The sequence below is a fragment of the Amblyomma mixtum genome, chromosome 6, assembly GCF_055824585.1.
Source record: "Amblyomma mixtum isolate Tamu chromosome 6, ASM5582458v1, whole genome shotgun sequence".
In the NCBI taxonomy this organism is placed as follows: domain Eukaryota; kingdom Metazoa; phylum Arthropoda; class Arachnida; order Ixodida; family Ixodidae; genus Amblyomma; species Amblyomma mixtum.
Genome location: NC_143017.1, coordinates 90686770 through 90701001, shown reverse-complemented (window position 1 = coordinate 90701001; position 14232 = coordinate 90686770). Strand labels below are relative to the sequence as shown.

Genomic DNA, 14232 nt, shown 5'->3' with positions numbered 1-14232 from the left:
GTGTCCTGTTTAAACGCTACGTTTGTTCGTTCAGATTATGTATGACCAACTGGCCCCACAGTGTACTCGGTTAAACATCATTTGTGGCTTAATTTTAGCGCGATGAGCCTGAATCACGTGGGCTATGTGGAAAGGGGGCACAGCTATCACACTTGCTCGTTCGCGACCCCTCCCTCTCCGCTTCATCGACGCATAGAAAAAGGTCTGGGTGTTGCACCCCCTTATATCTTTTCCTTTTGCAGCCGTTTGTGGATTCATGCGATTCCTCTGGCTCCAGCGGTAAACTGGGAATGACTGAGCACTCACCTGAAATTCGATTATTGAATCAAGAGAAAGATGCGTTACTTTTCGAGTATCGAACTTTGGTGTTACGTCAATCCATTTTAGAACAATTAAAGCAGAAGTTTGTCGTTTCTGTTCACTGGTGTCGTCATCATCATCATCGTTCAGATTGCGCGTCCAATGATGGTATGCAGCCTTGGACTTTCGCTCGTGTGCTATGGGAACGTACTATGCCAAACTGAACCAACTGAAGTTTTCGCTTTATATCAGTTTCGCTTCGCACAGACCACCCAGCTTGCACAAACATTCAATGTGCTTTCTTTTTTTTTGCGGATACATCTAAATACGCAAATTTCCAGCACCGTTGAGCTGACACTGCTTCGAGAACTGAGCACCTACCGTATCTTGTTTGTTGCAGCTGATATTAAACGCGATAGTATACAGGCGTCATTAACTGCTGCCGGCTTCATATCGCCAAAAACTTAAAGCAAACTTGCATGGCGATATCCTGAAAATGTAATCTGCGACTGTTTTGCCCCGTCGTATAGTAAATGCCGGGTGTGCTTTTCATTGAGACCAGAGGTTCTTGATATCCATCTCTTCATGACGTCATTACCGTCTACAGAATCTTAACTGACAGTGATCACGATACACATCGGAAGTAGCGCGCCTTCCGCGCATCAACGACGACCCATTGCGGGGATGACGGAGTTATTTATAGGACTCGGAAATAGAGCCCCAGCTGAATGTTCAGCTGAGCGAACGAAGAAAAAAGAGCAATGGGGCTAGTCGCAACCTGAACAGACGCTCTTAATCGTGACGTGCTTGCCAAGGCTAAGTTCTTGTTCGTACCTCTTTCTTCAGCACGCTCGTTTAGTCGCTAGCTAGGCTCTCCCGCTAATTGGTTTTCTCGTAGCGGCACTTTGTCGCTTCCATTCGTCCCCATATCCTTTCTGCCCGCAGCCCGTGGGATTCACGTTATATTTACGGTGACTGGGAATGCTCTTGCGCACCACGCTTATGTACTCGATGTATTATATATATATATTGGTGTACGCGGCCCAGGCGTACGACCCAGTTGCTGCCGAGGCTGATGGTTCTGTACTACGAGACATCGCGTTGTAACACCTACTACGTAAAGCAGTGTCTAATCGCGCAGATAGCAAAACCGCCTTGATGGTGATTATCCCGGCTGCCCACGATGTTGTTCTATAAAGCAGGGAAGAGCCCTTATAAATTTGGTCCATAGACTCTCTATAGTTTTCTCATTGCCTCCCATAGATATTTCCTTTTATCTATTCATAGTTAGAAAAATTCTACTAAAAGTGTAGGGTTTGTACTGCCTACAGACTACTCTATAGGATTTGTCTATAGAAAGTCTATAGACTTTATAAAGAAAAGTCTGGACAGCAAAGGACTACAGACAGTGAAATTACCTCGCTGGAGTTGTTAAGTGAGAATCCTTTTTTTTTCTTTCCTTTAATCCAGTTTAGTTTAGCGCTTTTAACAGCTTGTCGCCGAGGCTTGTATTTGTGAGTGGCGTACGTCAGACAGGCGAATTATCCTGGTCCATGATGGCTTGGTTTTGACAAACGGAAATAACGATTCGCGCGAGGAATGACAGGCACCGCAAAGCAACTTCTGGCGCCCAAGGCAAGGCTATACTTATAAGGTAGAGGACAAACCGGGTCAATACAAGTGTTGGGTAATGACCTAGCTGAGTCCCGGCAAAACACTGTCTGCGCGAAGACTGTGTTCCAAGTCCTTTCTGCCTTAGGTGTTAACGTTGGGGCAACTTTGCTTTTTCCCTGTCTACAGCTTTTCAGCGTAGAGGATCTCGCAGGTAGGGAGCTGCAGGTCACAGTTCAAATAACCACTCTAAAAAAGTGACAAGGGCGATAACGGGCACATACACTGCGCAATAAATTGTGGAGTACAATCTCCAACAAAACAGTGCGCAATAAACAATGTCCAAAAAAAACGCAGTGTAGCCCGCCCTGTGCAGGGTAAACTACAGAATTCTTTACCGTAACGCTCGAAATTTTGACATTTTCGCCCCAATTTTTTTTTTTTTTTTGCGATATTTACGCAGAAGGGAATACATATAACGAAGAACTGACGCCCAGCATGTCGACAGCTGGTACCCAGTGCAAAACAGGCCATGCAACTAGCTTGCTTTGGATCCGCATTTCGTCCCCGTTTTTCTTTGGCAAGAAAGCGTCACCAAACGAGAGGTCCATCACGCGCACTGTCGCTTCCTGAATTGTGTCAGCGCTCTTTCGCAAGCAAGGAAGCTCAAAATCCACCGGCCGCAGGCAGCTCGCCACGTTCTCCCCTTTCTTTCCTCTCACGTGGGATGCTGCACTGACAGTCCACAAAAACAAACGAGGGGCAACGCAACGGGCTCCGGAAAGCTAAAGAGAGTTACCGCATGCGCTCCTACCGGCAGCGCAGCAGCACTGCGCCAAGTTCTGCGCGCGGTTTCGGTTCTCCTCCCCCCCCCGAGTCGGCATGGAGCATGCAGGATCACCGCACCTGGAATGACCAGCACCACGGGCCTGGCGTCATCGGTTGCAACGAGGCTGCTGCACTGGTCGCCGAAGCAGATCACCTGCGTCGGCACCTTGTTCACCGACACAAAGTGCATGGGAACGTCCCGGTGCTGCTGTTGCTGAGCGGCGGAATCGTCGCTGTTGCTGCCGGGCTGCGGCGGCGCGGCGCCGCCCTTCTCCATCCTGACTGCGCCGCACTCACGGCGTGGCGTCCTTCTGCCGCCGCCTCGCAACCGTGAACGACGAGGCTCGGAGAGAGACGGCGTCGAGGAGCAGCTACTACAGAGGCGGCGGCGGCGGGCAGCGCGGCGAGAACGCTCGCCTCTTCGCAGAGCACATGCAGAGGGAGGGAGAGACAGAGAGCGCGCGCGCGTCCAGCAGCGGCAGCTGGTCTGGGGCCCCGCGGCTCCTCCGACGGCTCGCTCGTTGCGCCGCGTTGCGCGACTGTGCGGACGCGCGAAGCGCGAGCGGCCCGAGGGAGCGCCGCGGCAGCGTACCCGAACCACGTGACGCGCCCGGCGGGAAGCTCGCGGCGGCGCGTGCCGAGCGCGCTGATTGTGTGTCGGCAGGGGGTGGAGCTATTTTGGCCCTCCACCACCGCCATCGGCGGTCGTCGCGTGTGTGAGGGGACAGTAGGATGGACTGTTGAGAGTTATTGTTATTATTACGGTTTCCCGGAGCACGCGGTGCGCGCTCGGCGTTGTTCGGCAATCAAGCGCGGGGGTCAACGCGCGGCGCGGTTTATGACCGCCGACCTCGGGCGTTTGTGTGCGCCGTCTAGGGCCACTCGTGTTGTGAGCTCTCTTCGTTTCGAACAGCGAATGGAGGGCGCCGACTTCCCTAGTGAATAGAACTGCACACTTGTGAAAATGAGGGCTTTCTTTGCGATGAGTGAACTTGAAGAGACTAAGGACTGACGCGTTTCAAAACATAACGCTCTTTAAAAATCTGAGAATTATCGCCATCCTTCGAACGGAGGAAACGACAGCCGTAGCTTTATACCACCCCTGAAACAAACCGGATTCATGTCCCAGTTAACCTCCCCGCATTTCCTTCTCCTCCTTCATTCCTACGCCAACGCCCACTCCAAAGCCGAGCAAGACCACGTGACGACAAAAGGCGAATTCTCGAAGCGCCACTCCCACCTTCGCTGACCTTTTGGTGCACGTGCACGAGGGTCATATTTACCCGGCTGGCGCCTATCAGCATCATATTTATGCCTGGTGTTATGTACTTGAGAGTGTACACATGGGCCCTCTGGCCCAGGCACAGCAGGATCTTAGCTATCGCCGATGACACAAGCTGAAAGCGACTACTCCACACCCCATGTGGGCATTTTGGTTCAGACTCATCATCATCATCACGTTTACCACAGAGGGTACGCTTTGAGAGCCCGCAGCTCCACCCGCGTGACCCTTATGTTCCAGACCAACCAGTATCATTCTACGACAGATGGCACATGTTGGAAGCGCGTTCTCCACGCCCCATGCATCATTACCATATTCACCACAGATGGCACATTTCTAGAGCGCCCACCCCAACCCACGTGAGCCTTCTGGTCCAGACCCTCCGTTATCATTTTAAGCAGAGATGGTACATTCTTGAAAGCGCCCACACACGGCCCACGTTTGCCTGGTGGTCCAGGCCTACCAGGATCGTCATTACTGCCGATGGCACATGCTGGAAGCACCCACTCTCCGTCCCACGTGGCATTCGTGGTACAGACCCACATTATCATGTTTAGCGCAGATGGAACTTTCTCGAGACCCTTCCGGCCCACGTAGGCCGTGTGGTTCACGCCCATCATTATCATGTTACAAACATGAAAGCACGCTCTCCAGGCCCACATGGGGCTTGTGATCCAGGCCTACCAGTATCTTAGTTACCGTCGATGGCACATGCCCGAAGCCCCTGCTCCCTACCCCACAGGCTCCTTGTGGCAGACCCACCATTTCATATTTACCACAGGTGGTACATTTTAAGAGCCCCCATCATCGTCCCAAGTGGGCTTTGTGGGCGATTCCTCTGCGCGGAGACGCACAGGCAGTGACTCGAGGCAGGTCTCTGTATGAAAAGGTTTAATCTCACATCAGGGGGGCCGGTCGTCGTCGTGGGGCAGCGGGGTCAGGTGGTCCTCTGGCAGGGCTGGTCCAAGAGAGAGAGAGCCTTCGCGGTCGCGCCTTAAGAAGGCTTTCTCCTAGCCTCGCTCCCCCCGCCCCGCCACTCGGGAAGAAGGGGTCGAGGCTACCCGCGGTGAGCGGCGCGAGATTTGACCTGCCCGCGAGCAGACCCTACATCTCCCCTCCCCCTCAAACGTCCGTCCCGGGGTCCGCCAGTAGGCGTTCGATGACCTCCGGGTCCGGGTCGTTATCCATGGAGTCGTCGCAGGGGGGAGGAGAGCTCGCCGTGGGGCCGCTCACCGCTAGCTGGATGGGCTCCTCACGAGCCGCCTGGGGGAGCGAGGCGCCTGGCTCCACTGGGGCCCTGCCGGCAGCGCCCTCCAAAGCTCCTCGGCCGCCGGGGACAGCAGGTCTGGGCGGCTGGACTGGAGGATGCGGAGGGCCGCCTCCTCCGGGCTGACCCTCTGCAGTGGCGCAGCGGGGAAAGGTGCTGCAGTCGCCGTTATGCCAGGTATGCAACGCACCGGCCTCATGGCGGAGCCGGTGCACGACAAGTGTGCCGCAGAGCGAGCACAGGCCGGCCCGCTCCTCGTCGTTGTACAAGCGGCCGATGCCTCCTGGACCGCCTGGGTTGCGGCTGCTCGGCGGCCGAAGCGCCGGCTGGGTGCTGAGGGGTGCCCTGCGCTTGATGATCCTATAGCGCCCTTGCGTTGGCCTGCACCACTGGGAGGTGCTCTCCTGTGGTTAGGCACGTGGTTTGGCTGGCGGTGGGGGCCACCGCGGCCGTGGAACCTGCGCCACTCGCGCGGCTCCTGCCGCCCGCCGGGTGGGGCGCCTTGATGGCGGCTACCGTTCGACGGTGGTCTGCCTTGCTATCTGGAGTCCGAGCTAAGGGCGTCGGTCCGCTGGAGCTTCCTAGAAGACATACTGAGAGGGCGAGAGCATGGCTAGTGATTATTAATCGAGAGACACGGGTGCTACCTGGTCCTCAGGTTGTAGCGTCGGTTGCGAACCGCACCGCTACCTGCTCGTCCTCCCGGGGGTGAGATCGCCGCATCGCGCTGATTTTCCACCGCTTTGCAGCCATCGTCCTTGCGAAGGTGGAAAGCCTTCAAATCAGCGACATGCACCGGACCGGCGGGTTCGCCGTTTGTCAACAACCGCAGCTGGTAGGTGAGCGGCGTAGTCCGTGCCGTAACTTCGTACGGCCCAGCCCACTTGTGCGCTAGCGACGCGGCGAAACCGCGCGCTGCGTTACTAAGTGGGTGCGTTCTCTTGAGTACTAAGTCGCCCGTGTTGAAAACGACGTGACGGCGACCTTTGTTGTACTGATCCGCCTGCTCCATGCGCGCGACATCGAGGTTTTCGCGGGCTGCGCGCTGCGCTGCCTCCAGGCGCTCCCGGAGCCTTGCCGCGTACTGCGAAAGCGGAGGGGGCGCAGGCCCCGCCGCGTCGAGTAGGGCATTCTCTAGCGGAAAAGCGATCTCTCTCCCAAAATTCAAGTAAGCGGGTGTAATACCCACTGACCTGTTCACGGTTGTCCTTGTAGCGAACGCCAGTTCGGACAGCCGCGCGTCCCAATCTCTGTGCTGCTCGGTCGTCGCGACCAGCATGCAGTTCAGATTTCGATTCACCCGCTCGGTTATGTTGCTCTGAGCGTGGTAGGGACTCGTTCTCCTGTGGCGGATTTGAAGCGCCCGACAAGAGTCTACAAAGACTTTGCTTGTGAAATAAGAAGCATTGTCTGTAATCAGGTCGGAAGGGAAACCGAAACGAGTGAAAGTCTCCAACAGTTTTTCCCAAATTCGTTCCGACACAAGCTTCCTAAGGGGGAAAACCTCAACCCACTTGGAATAGTGGTCCGTTATTACCAGGATGAATTGGTTTCCGCGCGCGGACCGAGGGAGGGGTCCCATGATATCGCACGCGACCACTTGCCACGGGTAGTTGCTAACTACCGCCTTCATCATGCCAGCGGGCTTGCCCGCCCGAGGCTTGTCTACCTGGCATACCGGGCAGGTACGGGCGTATCCCAGCACATCCTTTCTCATGCCTGGCCAGGTCGCGACACGGCATAACTTGTCGTAAGTCTTACTGCCGCTGCCATGGCCTGCCAGCGGGAAGTACTGCAGGAACCGTTTCCGCAACCTTCTCGGGACCACGACTCGGAAAGGGGATGCTATCGCCTCTTCCTCGTCAAGTTGGGGAATATAGCGGAGCAGCAAGCCATCATCGCCCAGCAGATACGCGTCGTACTTGCCCTCAGCGTTCCCGGTGCAAGCTGCGCTGCTCGCAAGCTCCTTCAGCACCCGCTGGCAAAGACCGTCTGCTTTCTGGGCCTCTATCAGCTCTTCTCTACTGACCGCTACTCCCCAAGACAGATTTCTTTCTGCCTCGCTCCTTGGCAGGCGAGCGGTCGCCACCACGAGCTGCTGTGCTTCCCTTCTCTCACAGCACCGTACGGGACCTTTGTCCGCCTCCTCCTTCGCCAAACCAGGCGCGACACTCCCGTCCGCCCTCTCCTCCTCTCTAACAGCTGTGACGCCGCTTTCTGCAAAGCTGGGCTGCGCCTCTGAAGCGCTTCCGCCAGCCTTCCACGGTGCGCGCGATAAAGCATCGGCCACCTTGTTCAAGCTGCCCCGGCGGTACTCTATGGCGTGCGCGTAACGTTGCAACGTCAGCGCCCATCTCGCGAGTCTGCCTGCGGGGTTCTTGAGCCTCTTTAACCAAGACAATGCCTGATGATCTGTCTGCATGGTGAAGACCGCTCCGTCTAGGTACATGTCGAACTTCGACAATGCGAACATGATCGCCAGGCATTCCTTTTCGGTCACGGAGTAATTCCGCTCAGCCGATGTGAGCGTGCGACTAGCGAACGCGACAGGGCGCAGTTTGCCCTCGTGTTCCTGTAACAAAACAGCTCCAACACCGTAGTCACTAGCGTCTGTCTGCAAGACAAACTGCTTGTTCAGGTCGGGGAGGCGCAGACTAGCGGTATTCGCTATCGCGCGAGCCAAGGCAACAAATGCGTCACTCTGTTCCTTGCCCCAGACCCACTTCGAGCCTTTACGCAACAGCAGGTTCAGCGGCCTTGCAAGCTCCGAACAGCGCGGGATGAATTGCCTGTAGAACGCAACCATCCCCAAAAACCTCTGCAAGCTTTTCACATCCATGGGGCAGGGGTAGTTCAGAATTGCCTGCAGTTTGTCATCATTCGGTCTCAGTGTGCCATCATCCACGACAAAGCCCAAGAGGTTCACTTTCTTCGATGCCAACTGTACTTTCTTTGGATTAATGGTTAAACCGGCACGTCTCATTCTATCGAGAACGGAATTCAGGTGAATGAGGTGCTCCTCGAACGACTGTGAGAATATCACAACGTCGTCGAGGTACGCCATGGCGTAGTTGAACCTTGCATCGCCCAGCACGATGTCCATCAGTCGCATGAACGTACTCGGGGCGTTAGACAAACCAAACGGGAGTCGAGTAAATTCGAAGAGCCCGCGGTGGCAGGTGAATGCGGTTTTCTCAATGTCACCTTCGGCCACCTCAATCTGCAGGTACCCTCTGCTTGCATCTAGGACTGTGAAGAACCTCGCGTTCCCTAACGCGTACATCACAGCCTCGATCGACTGAAAAGGGTACGCAACCGTAGGCGTCAGTGAGTTGAGCTTACGATAATCAACACACAGCCTGACCGATCCATCTTTCTTCGGTGCTAGAACCACTGGTGACGCCCAGGGACTTTGTGAGAGTCTCACCGCACCGGTATCAATCATCTCGTCAAGGGCACTGTCGAGAAGCTGCCTCTTAAGCGCACTTAACGGCCTCGGGTTACACCTGAAAGGGCGCGTATCACCCGTCTGAATCTCGTGCTGAAGCAGGTCGGTTCTGCCCGGTTTCTCCGTGAAGCAATCCGAAAACGGGAGTAAAGTTTCCGCGAGCCTTCGGCGCTGACTACTGGGTCCTGAGAAAGACACAATAATCGCTTCTAACGGGCCACCGTCTCTCAGCATCTCGAGGGAGCTCCCCTGACTTTCTGTCGCACAGGTGTGGACACCCACCTTTTGTGCAGGACAGCCGGGCAAGGGTGCGCTTTCGAAGGGAATGAGGGGGGCGAGCTGGCTGTAACGATAGCCATTCTCCCCCATGTCGAGCACAATGCCTTCGTTCGAGAGGAAATCCCTTCCCAGAATTACTGGTATCGACAAGCCAGGCAGATAGACGAAGCGATGTCTCCGCTTTCTGCCGTCAAAGCGCATCGTAAGACGCACTGCTCCCTTTGCCTTTGCCGCCCCAGCTGCTAAGCTTAACGGGGTTTCGGCCGGTCTGACACGGATGTTACCTATCCGGCAGGCCTCGTACACCTCGTCACCGACCAGTGACAGCGTTGAGTCCTTGTCTACGAGTGCGGAGTAGCATCGACCCGCTAACCGCACTAGCATAAATGGGCTTGAGCGCGGAGCGACTCCCTGAGCTCTACAGGCGAGCGGGACAAAGGCCTCCCCGTCGCCGGCGCGGGAGTTCTTTTCCTGACTAGCGCCTTGACAACCATGAAATTCTCCCGCTGACGGTGAAAGGCCGGTGCCACCAGAGCTCACTTTAACCAGACATCACCGCCAGCGTCTGGCGTTTCCCTGCATACGCCTAGCTTGGCACTCGCGTGCCATGTGGCCGGGCTGGTTGCAATTCCAGCAAAGCCGGTCGTTCACCCGCCGCGTGGACGGAGGACCCCTCGTTCCACGAAGCGGTTGGGGACGACTCTCCCCTTTCTCCGCGCCTTCCTGACGCTCGCTCGGCGCGCGGCCTCTGAGGCCGGCACGACGCCGCTGCTCGAAGGTGTACGGGTCCAGCGCGCGAGGGACAACAGGGGGTTCCGCCTGCCTTTCCACGGCCATTACCTCGGCGCGCTGAGCCCTCATCGCGTATTCTCGGCCTCCATCTCATGCGCATCCCGGTTCTAGCGATTCGGCTGGCCTGGGGGGCGGCTGGTAGCGCAGTTCGGCCAGTAAATCCGCCTGCACGGTCTTGGCCTTCTGCGCTAGGGCCTCGAGGTTTGTAAAACTGCGGCCCCGCAGATACGGCTTGAAGCGTGGATGGCACTGCCTGATCACACGCGCAACCTGATCTCGGTCGTTTGCCGTCGGATCTGCCCTCTTGTGCAGCTCTTGCATTGCGCGCACGTACTCGAGGAGGCTTTCCTCTGGGTGTTGGGTGCGCAACGCGAGCTCCTCCAGCATCCGGCGCTCATAATCAGGCGGCAAGAACTCGGTGCGGAAACGGTCTTTGAAGTCCGCCATCGACTGGAAAGTCGGCTGGCAGCGCCTCCATCGCGCTGCGCTCTCGACGAGTGCTACAGGCAGGACCTGCCCTAGCATCACGTTATCTGGGGCGCCCAGAGCCGTCTGGTAGTCGTCGAGTTGTAGTAAAAACTCGTTGACTGATTTCGCGTCCGTGTACCCGGAAAAGGAGGGGACCTCCATATTTATCCGCGGGCGCGATGTTGTCTCCGATGCTACCGATGCTGCGGCCTGGCTGGCGCCAGCCACTGAACCGAGCTGACGGGCTAATGCGGTGTAATGTCTCAACTGTCTGCGAAGGCGCCGGTGCGTCTCATTGATGACAAGTATACCGTGGAGCGCATAAAGGCGGATAGCAACCATGGCCTGGAAACAAGCACTCGTCGACGAGGGTTGCCGTAGAGCGTGGCCGTAAACGGAGCTCAAGTTCGCATCGTTTCGAGTGTCCGGATGAGGCAGAAGATATACAAGGCTACTCGAGAACGGCGACCTCGCCCAGGTGCAACGGCGTGGGCATAACACAAGCAACGCTGGCTTCGCGCCGGGGTCGGTTTACCGAAACCCGCCGTTTGGAGAAACGTACACATCGTCGAGAAGCAAGCCTACAGAAGGACGAGCGGACACGCCGAGAACACGATCTTCCAAGTTCGCAGCGTGAGAAACAGCGGTTGCCTGCGGAAGGCTGGTGGTGTGTGTGCTCACGTGCTGTGGCTTACGTGCAGGAATTCGGGGGCGGGCCTTTATGGTGCCGTGTGAAAAGAATGGCAATTTGTGCTCTTCGATTGGTGCGTGCCCAAGGACAACAAATTCCCTGCCTAGGGACCTAGGGACATTCTAAGGCTTAAAACCCGGTGTTTCCGCCTCGTAAGAGGCAGAATTCTCTGAAATCTCCATCTGTAAAGATGTAAATAAATTCTAATTCGCCTACGAGAGCTCCTCGCCTCCGAGGTTTCTCGACGCCTCGCTGGTCTTCGCTACCCTCGACTCGGGCCCAACGTCCGGCGTCGCGACAACTGGTGGCAGCGTGGTGGGATCGAGCCTGGCTGACTGACGGAGGACAGCACGCAGAGATCGCAGAGACTGGCAGTTGCAGAGTGGTGAGTGCCGGCATTGCTTTTGGTTGCCAGGCTGATAAGATAGAGGTGTAATCTTCTCCCTGGTGAGGCCAGCCGCAGAAGCGTGGATTAAAGTACTTCTGGGTGGAGGCCACGGCATTGTCGCACTGCTGTCAGTCATGGATTTCAAGCGGCTACTCAAGACTCAGCTCGTGAGTCTGAGTGAGGAGCTAGGCATTAAGGTCGGTCCGGAGATGACAAAGTCTGATATCTCGGGGCAATAGAAAGTTTGGATGCCGAGAGCGGGCAAGTAGAAGAAGCATGGAAAGAGATGCAGAGATGCCAAGCGGCAGAACAAAAGCAGTTAGAGCTGGAAGTAGAGAAACTTCGCCTAGAAGTTGATCTCAGAAAGACGAGCAGTGTTCAAGGCGTAGAGGCAGTGGCCCGGCCAGATCTATATGATCTAACGAAACTGCTGCAGCCCTTCAGGACTGGGCAAGACATAGGCCTCTATCTCGTTAATTTCGAGAGAGCTTGCGAAAAAGCGCAGTTTAGTCGCAGCTCTTGGCCGCGACGGTTGTTGAGCTTGCTACCTTGCGAAGCAGCGGATGTGATCGCTAGACTCTCTGCTGAGGACTCGGACAATTATGACAAAGTGAAAGAAAGCCTTCTTAAGAGGTTTCGCTTATCGCCAGAGGCATTCAGGCATAGGTTTCGGAGCCTAACAAAGAAGCAGGGCGCTAGCTATGCAGAGTTTGCCTATGAGTTGAAGGCAAACCTAGTGGAATGGATGAAAGGCGCCAAAGCTAATGATGAGTTTAGTAAGGCTCTAGAAATTATCGCCATCGAGCAGTTTCTTTCGAAAGTTCCAGAGTCGATGAAACTTTGGATCCAAGACAGGGCGACTGTATGCTCGGTGCAGGCAGCGGCCGAACTGGCGGACGAGTATGTCTCCCGCCGAGGGGTACGAGAGGAGTTTTCTTCCGCCAGGCCGGCTGACAGGGGGAAGAGCTGGACAGAGCGCCAGTGGCGAGCGGCACCAAAGCCGAAGCTTGAGACTCCAGAGGCTACGATAGAGCCTACTAAAGTTGAGAACACGCAAAGTGAGCGAGAGAAAAAGGGAGATGATGACCGCTCAAAGAAAAAAATTTTTGAGGCGCGCAGGCCGCTCACATGCTATAACTGTCAGGAAACTGGGCACATCGCTGCAGGATGTCGCAAACCAAAAGTAACGTTTGCTTACGCTTGCGATTCAGCCTCAAATGAGGAGCTGCTGAGCCCGTACTTGTTTAATCTTACTGTGAATGGAAAGACATGTCGGGTGCTTAGAGACAGTGGAGCGACAATTGACATTGTACATCCGGACTACGTTGAACAAACGCAATACAACGGCAAATGCGCCTGGATAAAACCTATACTAGAAGAATCGAGCGTTTGCCTACCAGTAGCAGACGTGGTCATAAGCGGGCCGTTCGGTGAAGTTCATACTGAGGCGGCGGTTTCAAACAAGCTACCCCCACAGTACCCGTACTTGTTTTCTAACCGAACTGACCGACTTCTGAAAGATGAAGGAATAACCTTGACAGAAGGAACTGTTCAGGCTCTGACAAGAGCTAAAGCGCGTGCTCTCGCTGCTAAGTTGGAGACGACGGTGCGTAACTCGGATGAGGATGTGACAAAAACCCAGGACACGTGTGCACAGCCTCCCACATTGCAGATGGGCGGCCACAAAGAGAGCGAACGTGAGAAGTCAGACACACGGAATGAAACTGAAGAGCAACCGTCCACACCGCCCTCGGATGAATCGGTGATGGAGACGGAAGGAGACAAACCAAACCGGCCAGGGCAATCAGAAAGCGCAGTACTGGATTGTGAGGGATTGTTTGTGCTTCCATCGTCAGATTCACTTGACCTAATTCTTGGAAGGGTGACCAGGAACACTCTTATTAAGGAGCAGTCAGAAGATCCGACGCTCAAAGATATGAGGGAAACGGCTAAGGAAGGAATAGCTCGTAAGAATGTGCGCTTCCTAGTGAAAGATGGAATATTGTATCGACACTACAGCTGCGCCAAAGGCCGTATGTTCGACCAGCTGGTAGTGCCGGCCAGGTATCGGGCCGACATTTTGTCCCTTTGTCACGGAGCAGGTTGGTCGGGACATTTAGGGGTCCGTAAGACGAAAAACCGTTTGCTGTCTGAATTTTATTGGCCCGGCTGCTTCAAGGACGTCGAAAACTATGTCAGGGCATGCGACACTTGCCAAAGAGTGGGGAAACCGCACGATAAGACGAAGGCTCCGCTCAAACTAGTACCCCTGATTTCGGAGCCCTTTCATCGGTTGGTGATAGATATCGTGGGACCGCTCCCAGTGACAAAATCAGGGCATCGATACTTGCTGACTGCTGTTTGTCCAGCCACAAAGTTTCCAGAGGCCATCCCCATTAAAGAACAGAGCTCCGTGGAAGTAGTCAACGCACTACTGTCCATATTCTCAAGAATAGGATTTCCTCAAGAGATTCAGTGCGATCAGGGTACGATGTTCACGAGTGTCCTCACATCCGGTTTTCTGGAGAGATGCGGGGTCAAACTAATTCACAGCTCTGTTTATCACCCGCAGTCAAACAGCGTTGAACGGTGCCACTCAGTAATGAAGCGCATACTGAGGGCACTTATTTTTGAAAAGAAACGCCAGTGGGACGCATGTATCCCCGCTATGTTATTTGCTTTGCGGACTGCCACTCATGAGACGACTGGATTTAGTCCAGCAGAGATAGTGTACGGGCGGACCTTACGTTCACCGTTACGCCTACTAAGGGAATCTTGGGAGGAAAAAGGCACAGACCCTACGGTGGTCGAATATATATTGGATTTGCTAGGTAGGCTTCACCGATGTCGAGAAATCGCAGAAGCAAACATGAAAGAG

At 55.2% G+C, this 14232-nt stretch overlaps 1 protein-coding gene across 1 annotated transcript in view; it reads right to left on the bottom strand.

Moving 5' to 3' along the window:
• The window catches only part of LOC149339641 (lipid droplet-associated hydrolase-like), a 50995-nt gene extending 47679 nt beyond the window's left edge, over nucleotides 1–3316 (bottom strand). Inside the window, exon 1 of the mRNA XM_089548345.1 lies at nucleotides 2818–3316. Within this exon, the coding sequence (XP_089404471.1) occupies nucleotides 2818–3016 (199 nt within the window). The 5' untranslated portion in view covers nucleotides 3017–3316. The remainder of the gene's footprint in view (nucleotides 1–2817) is intronic.
• Nucleotides 3317–14232: the final 10916 nt, after the last annotated feature.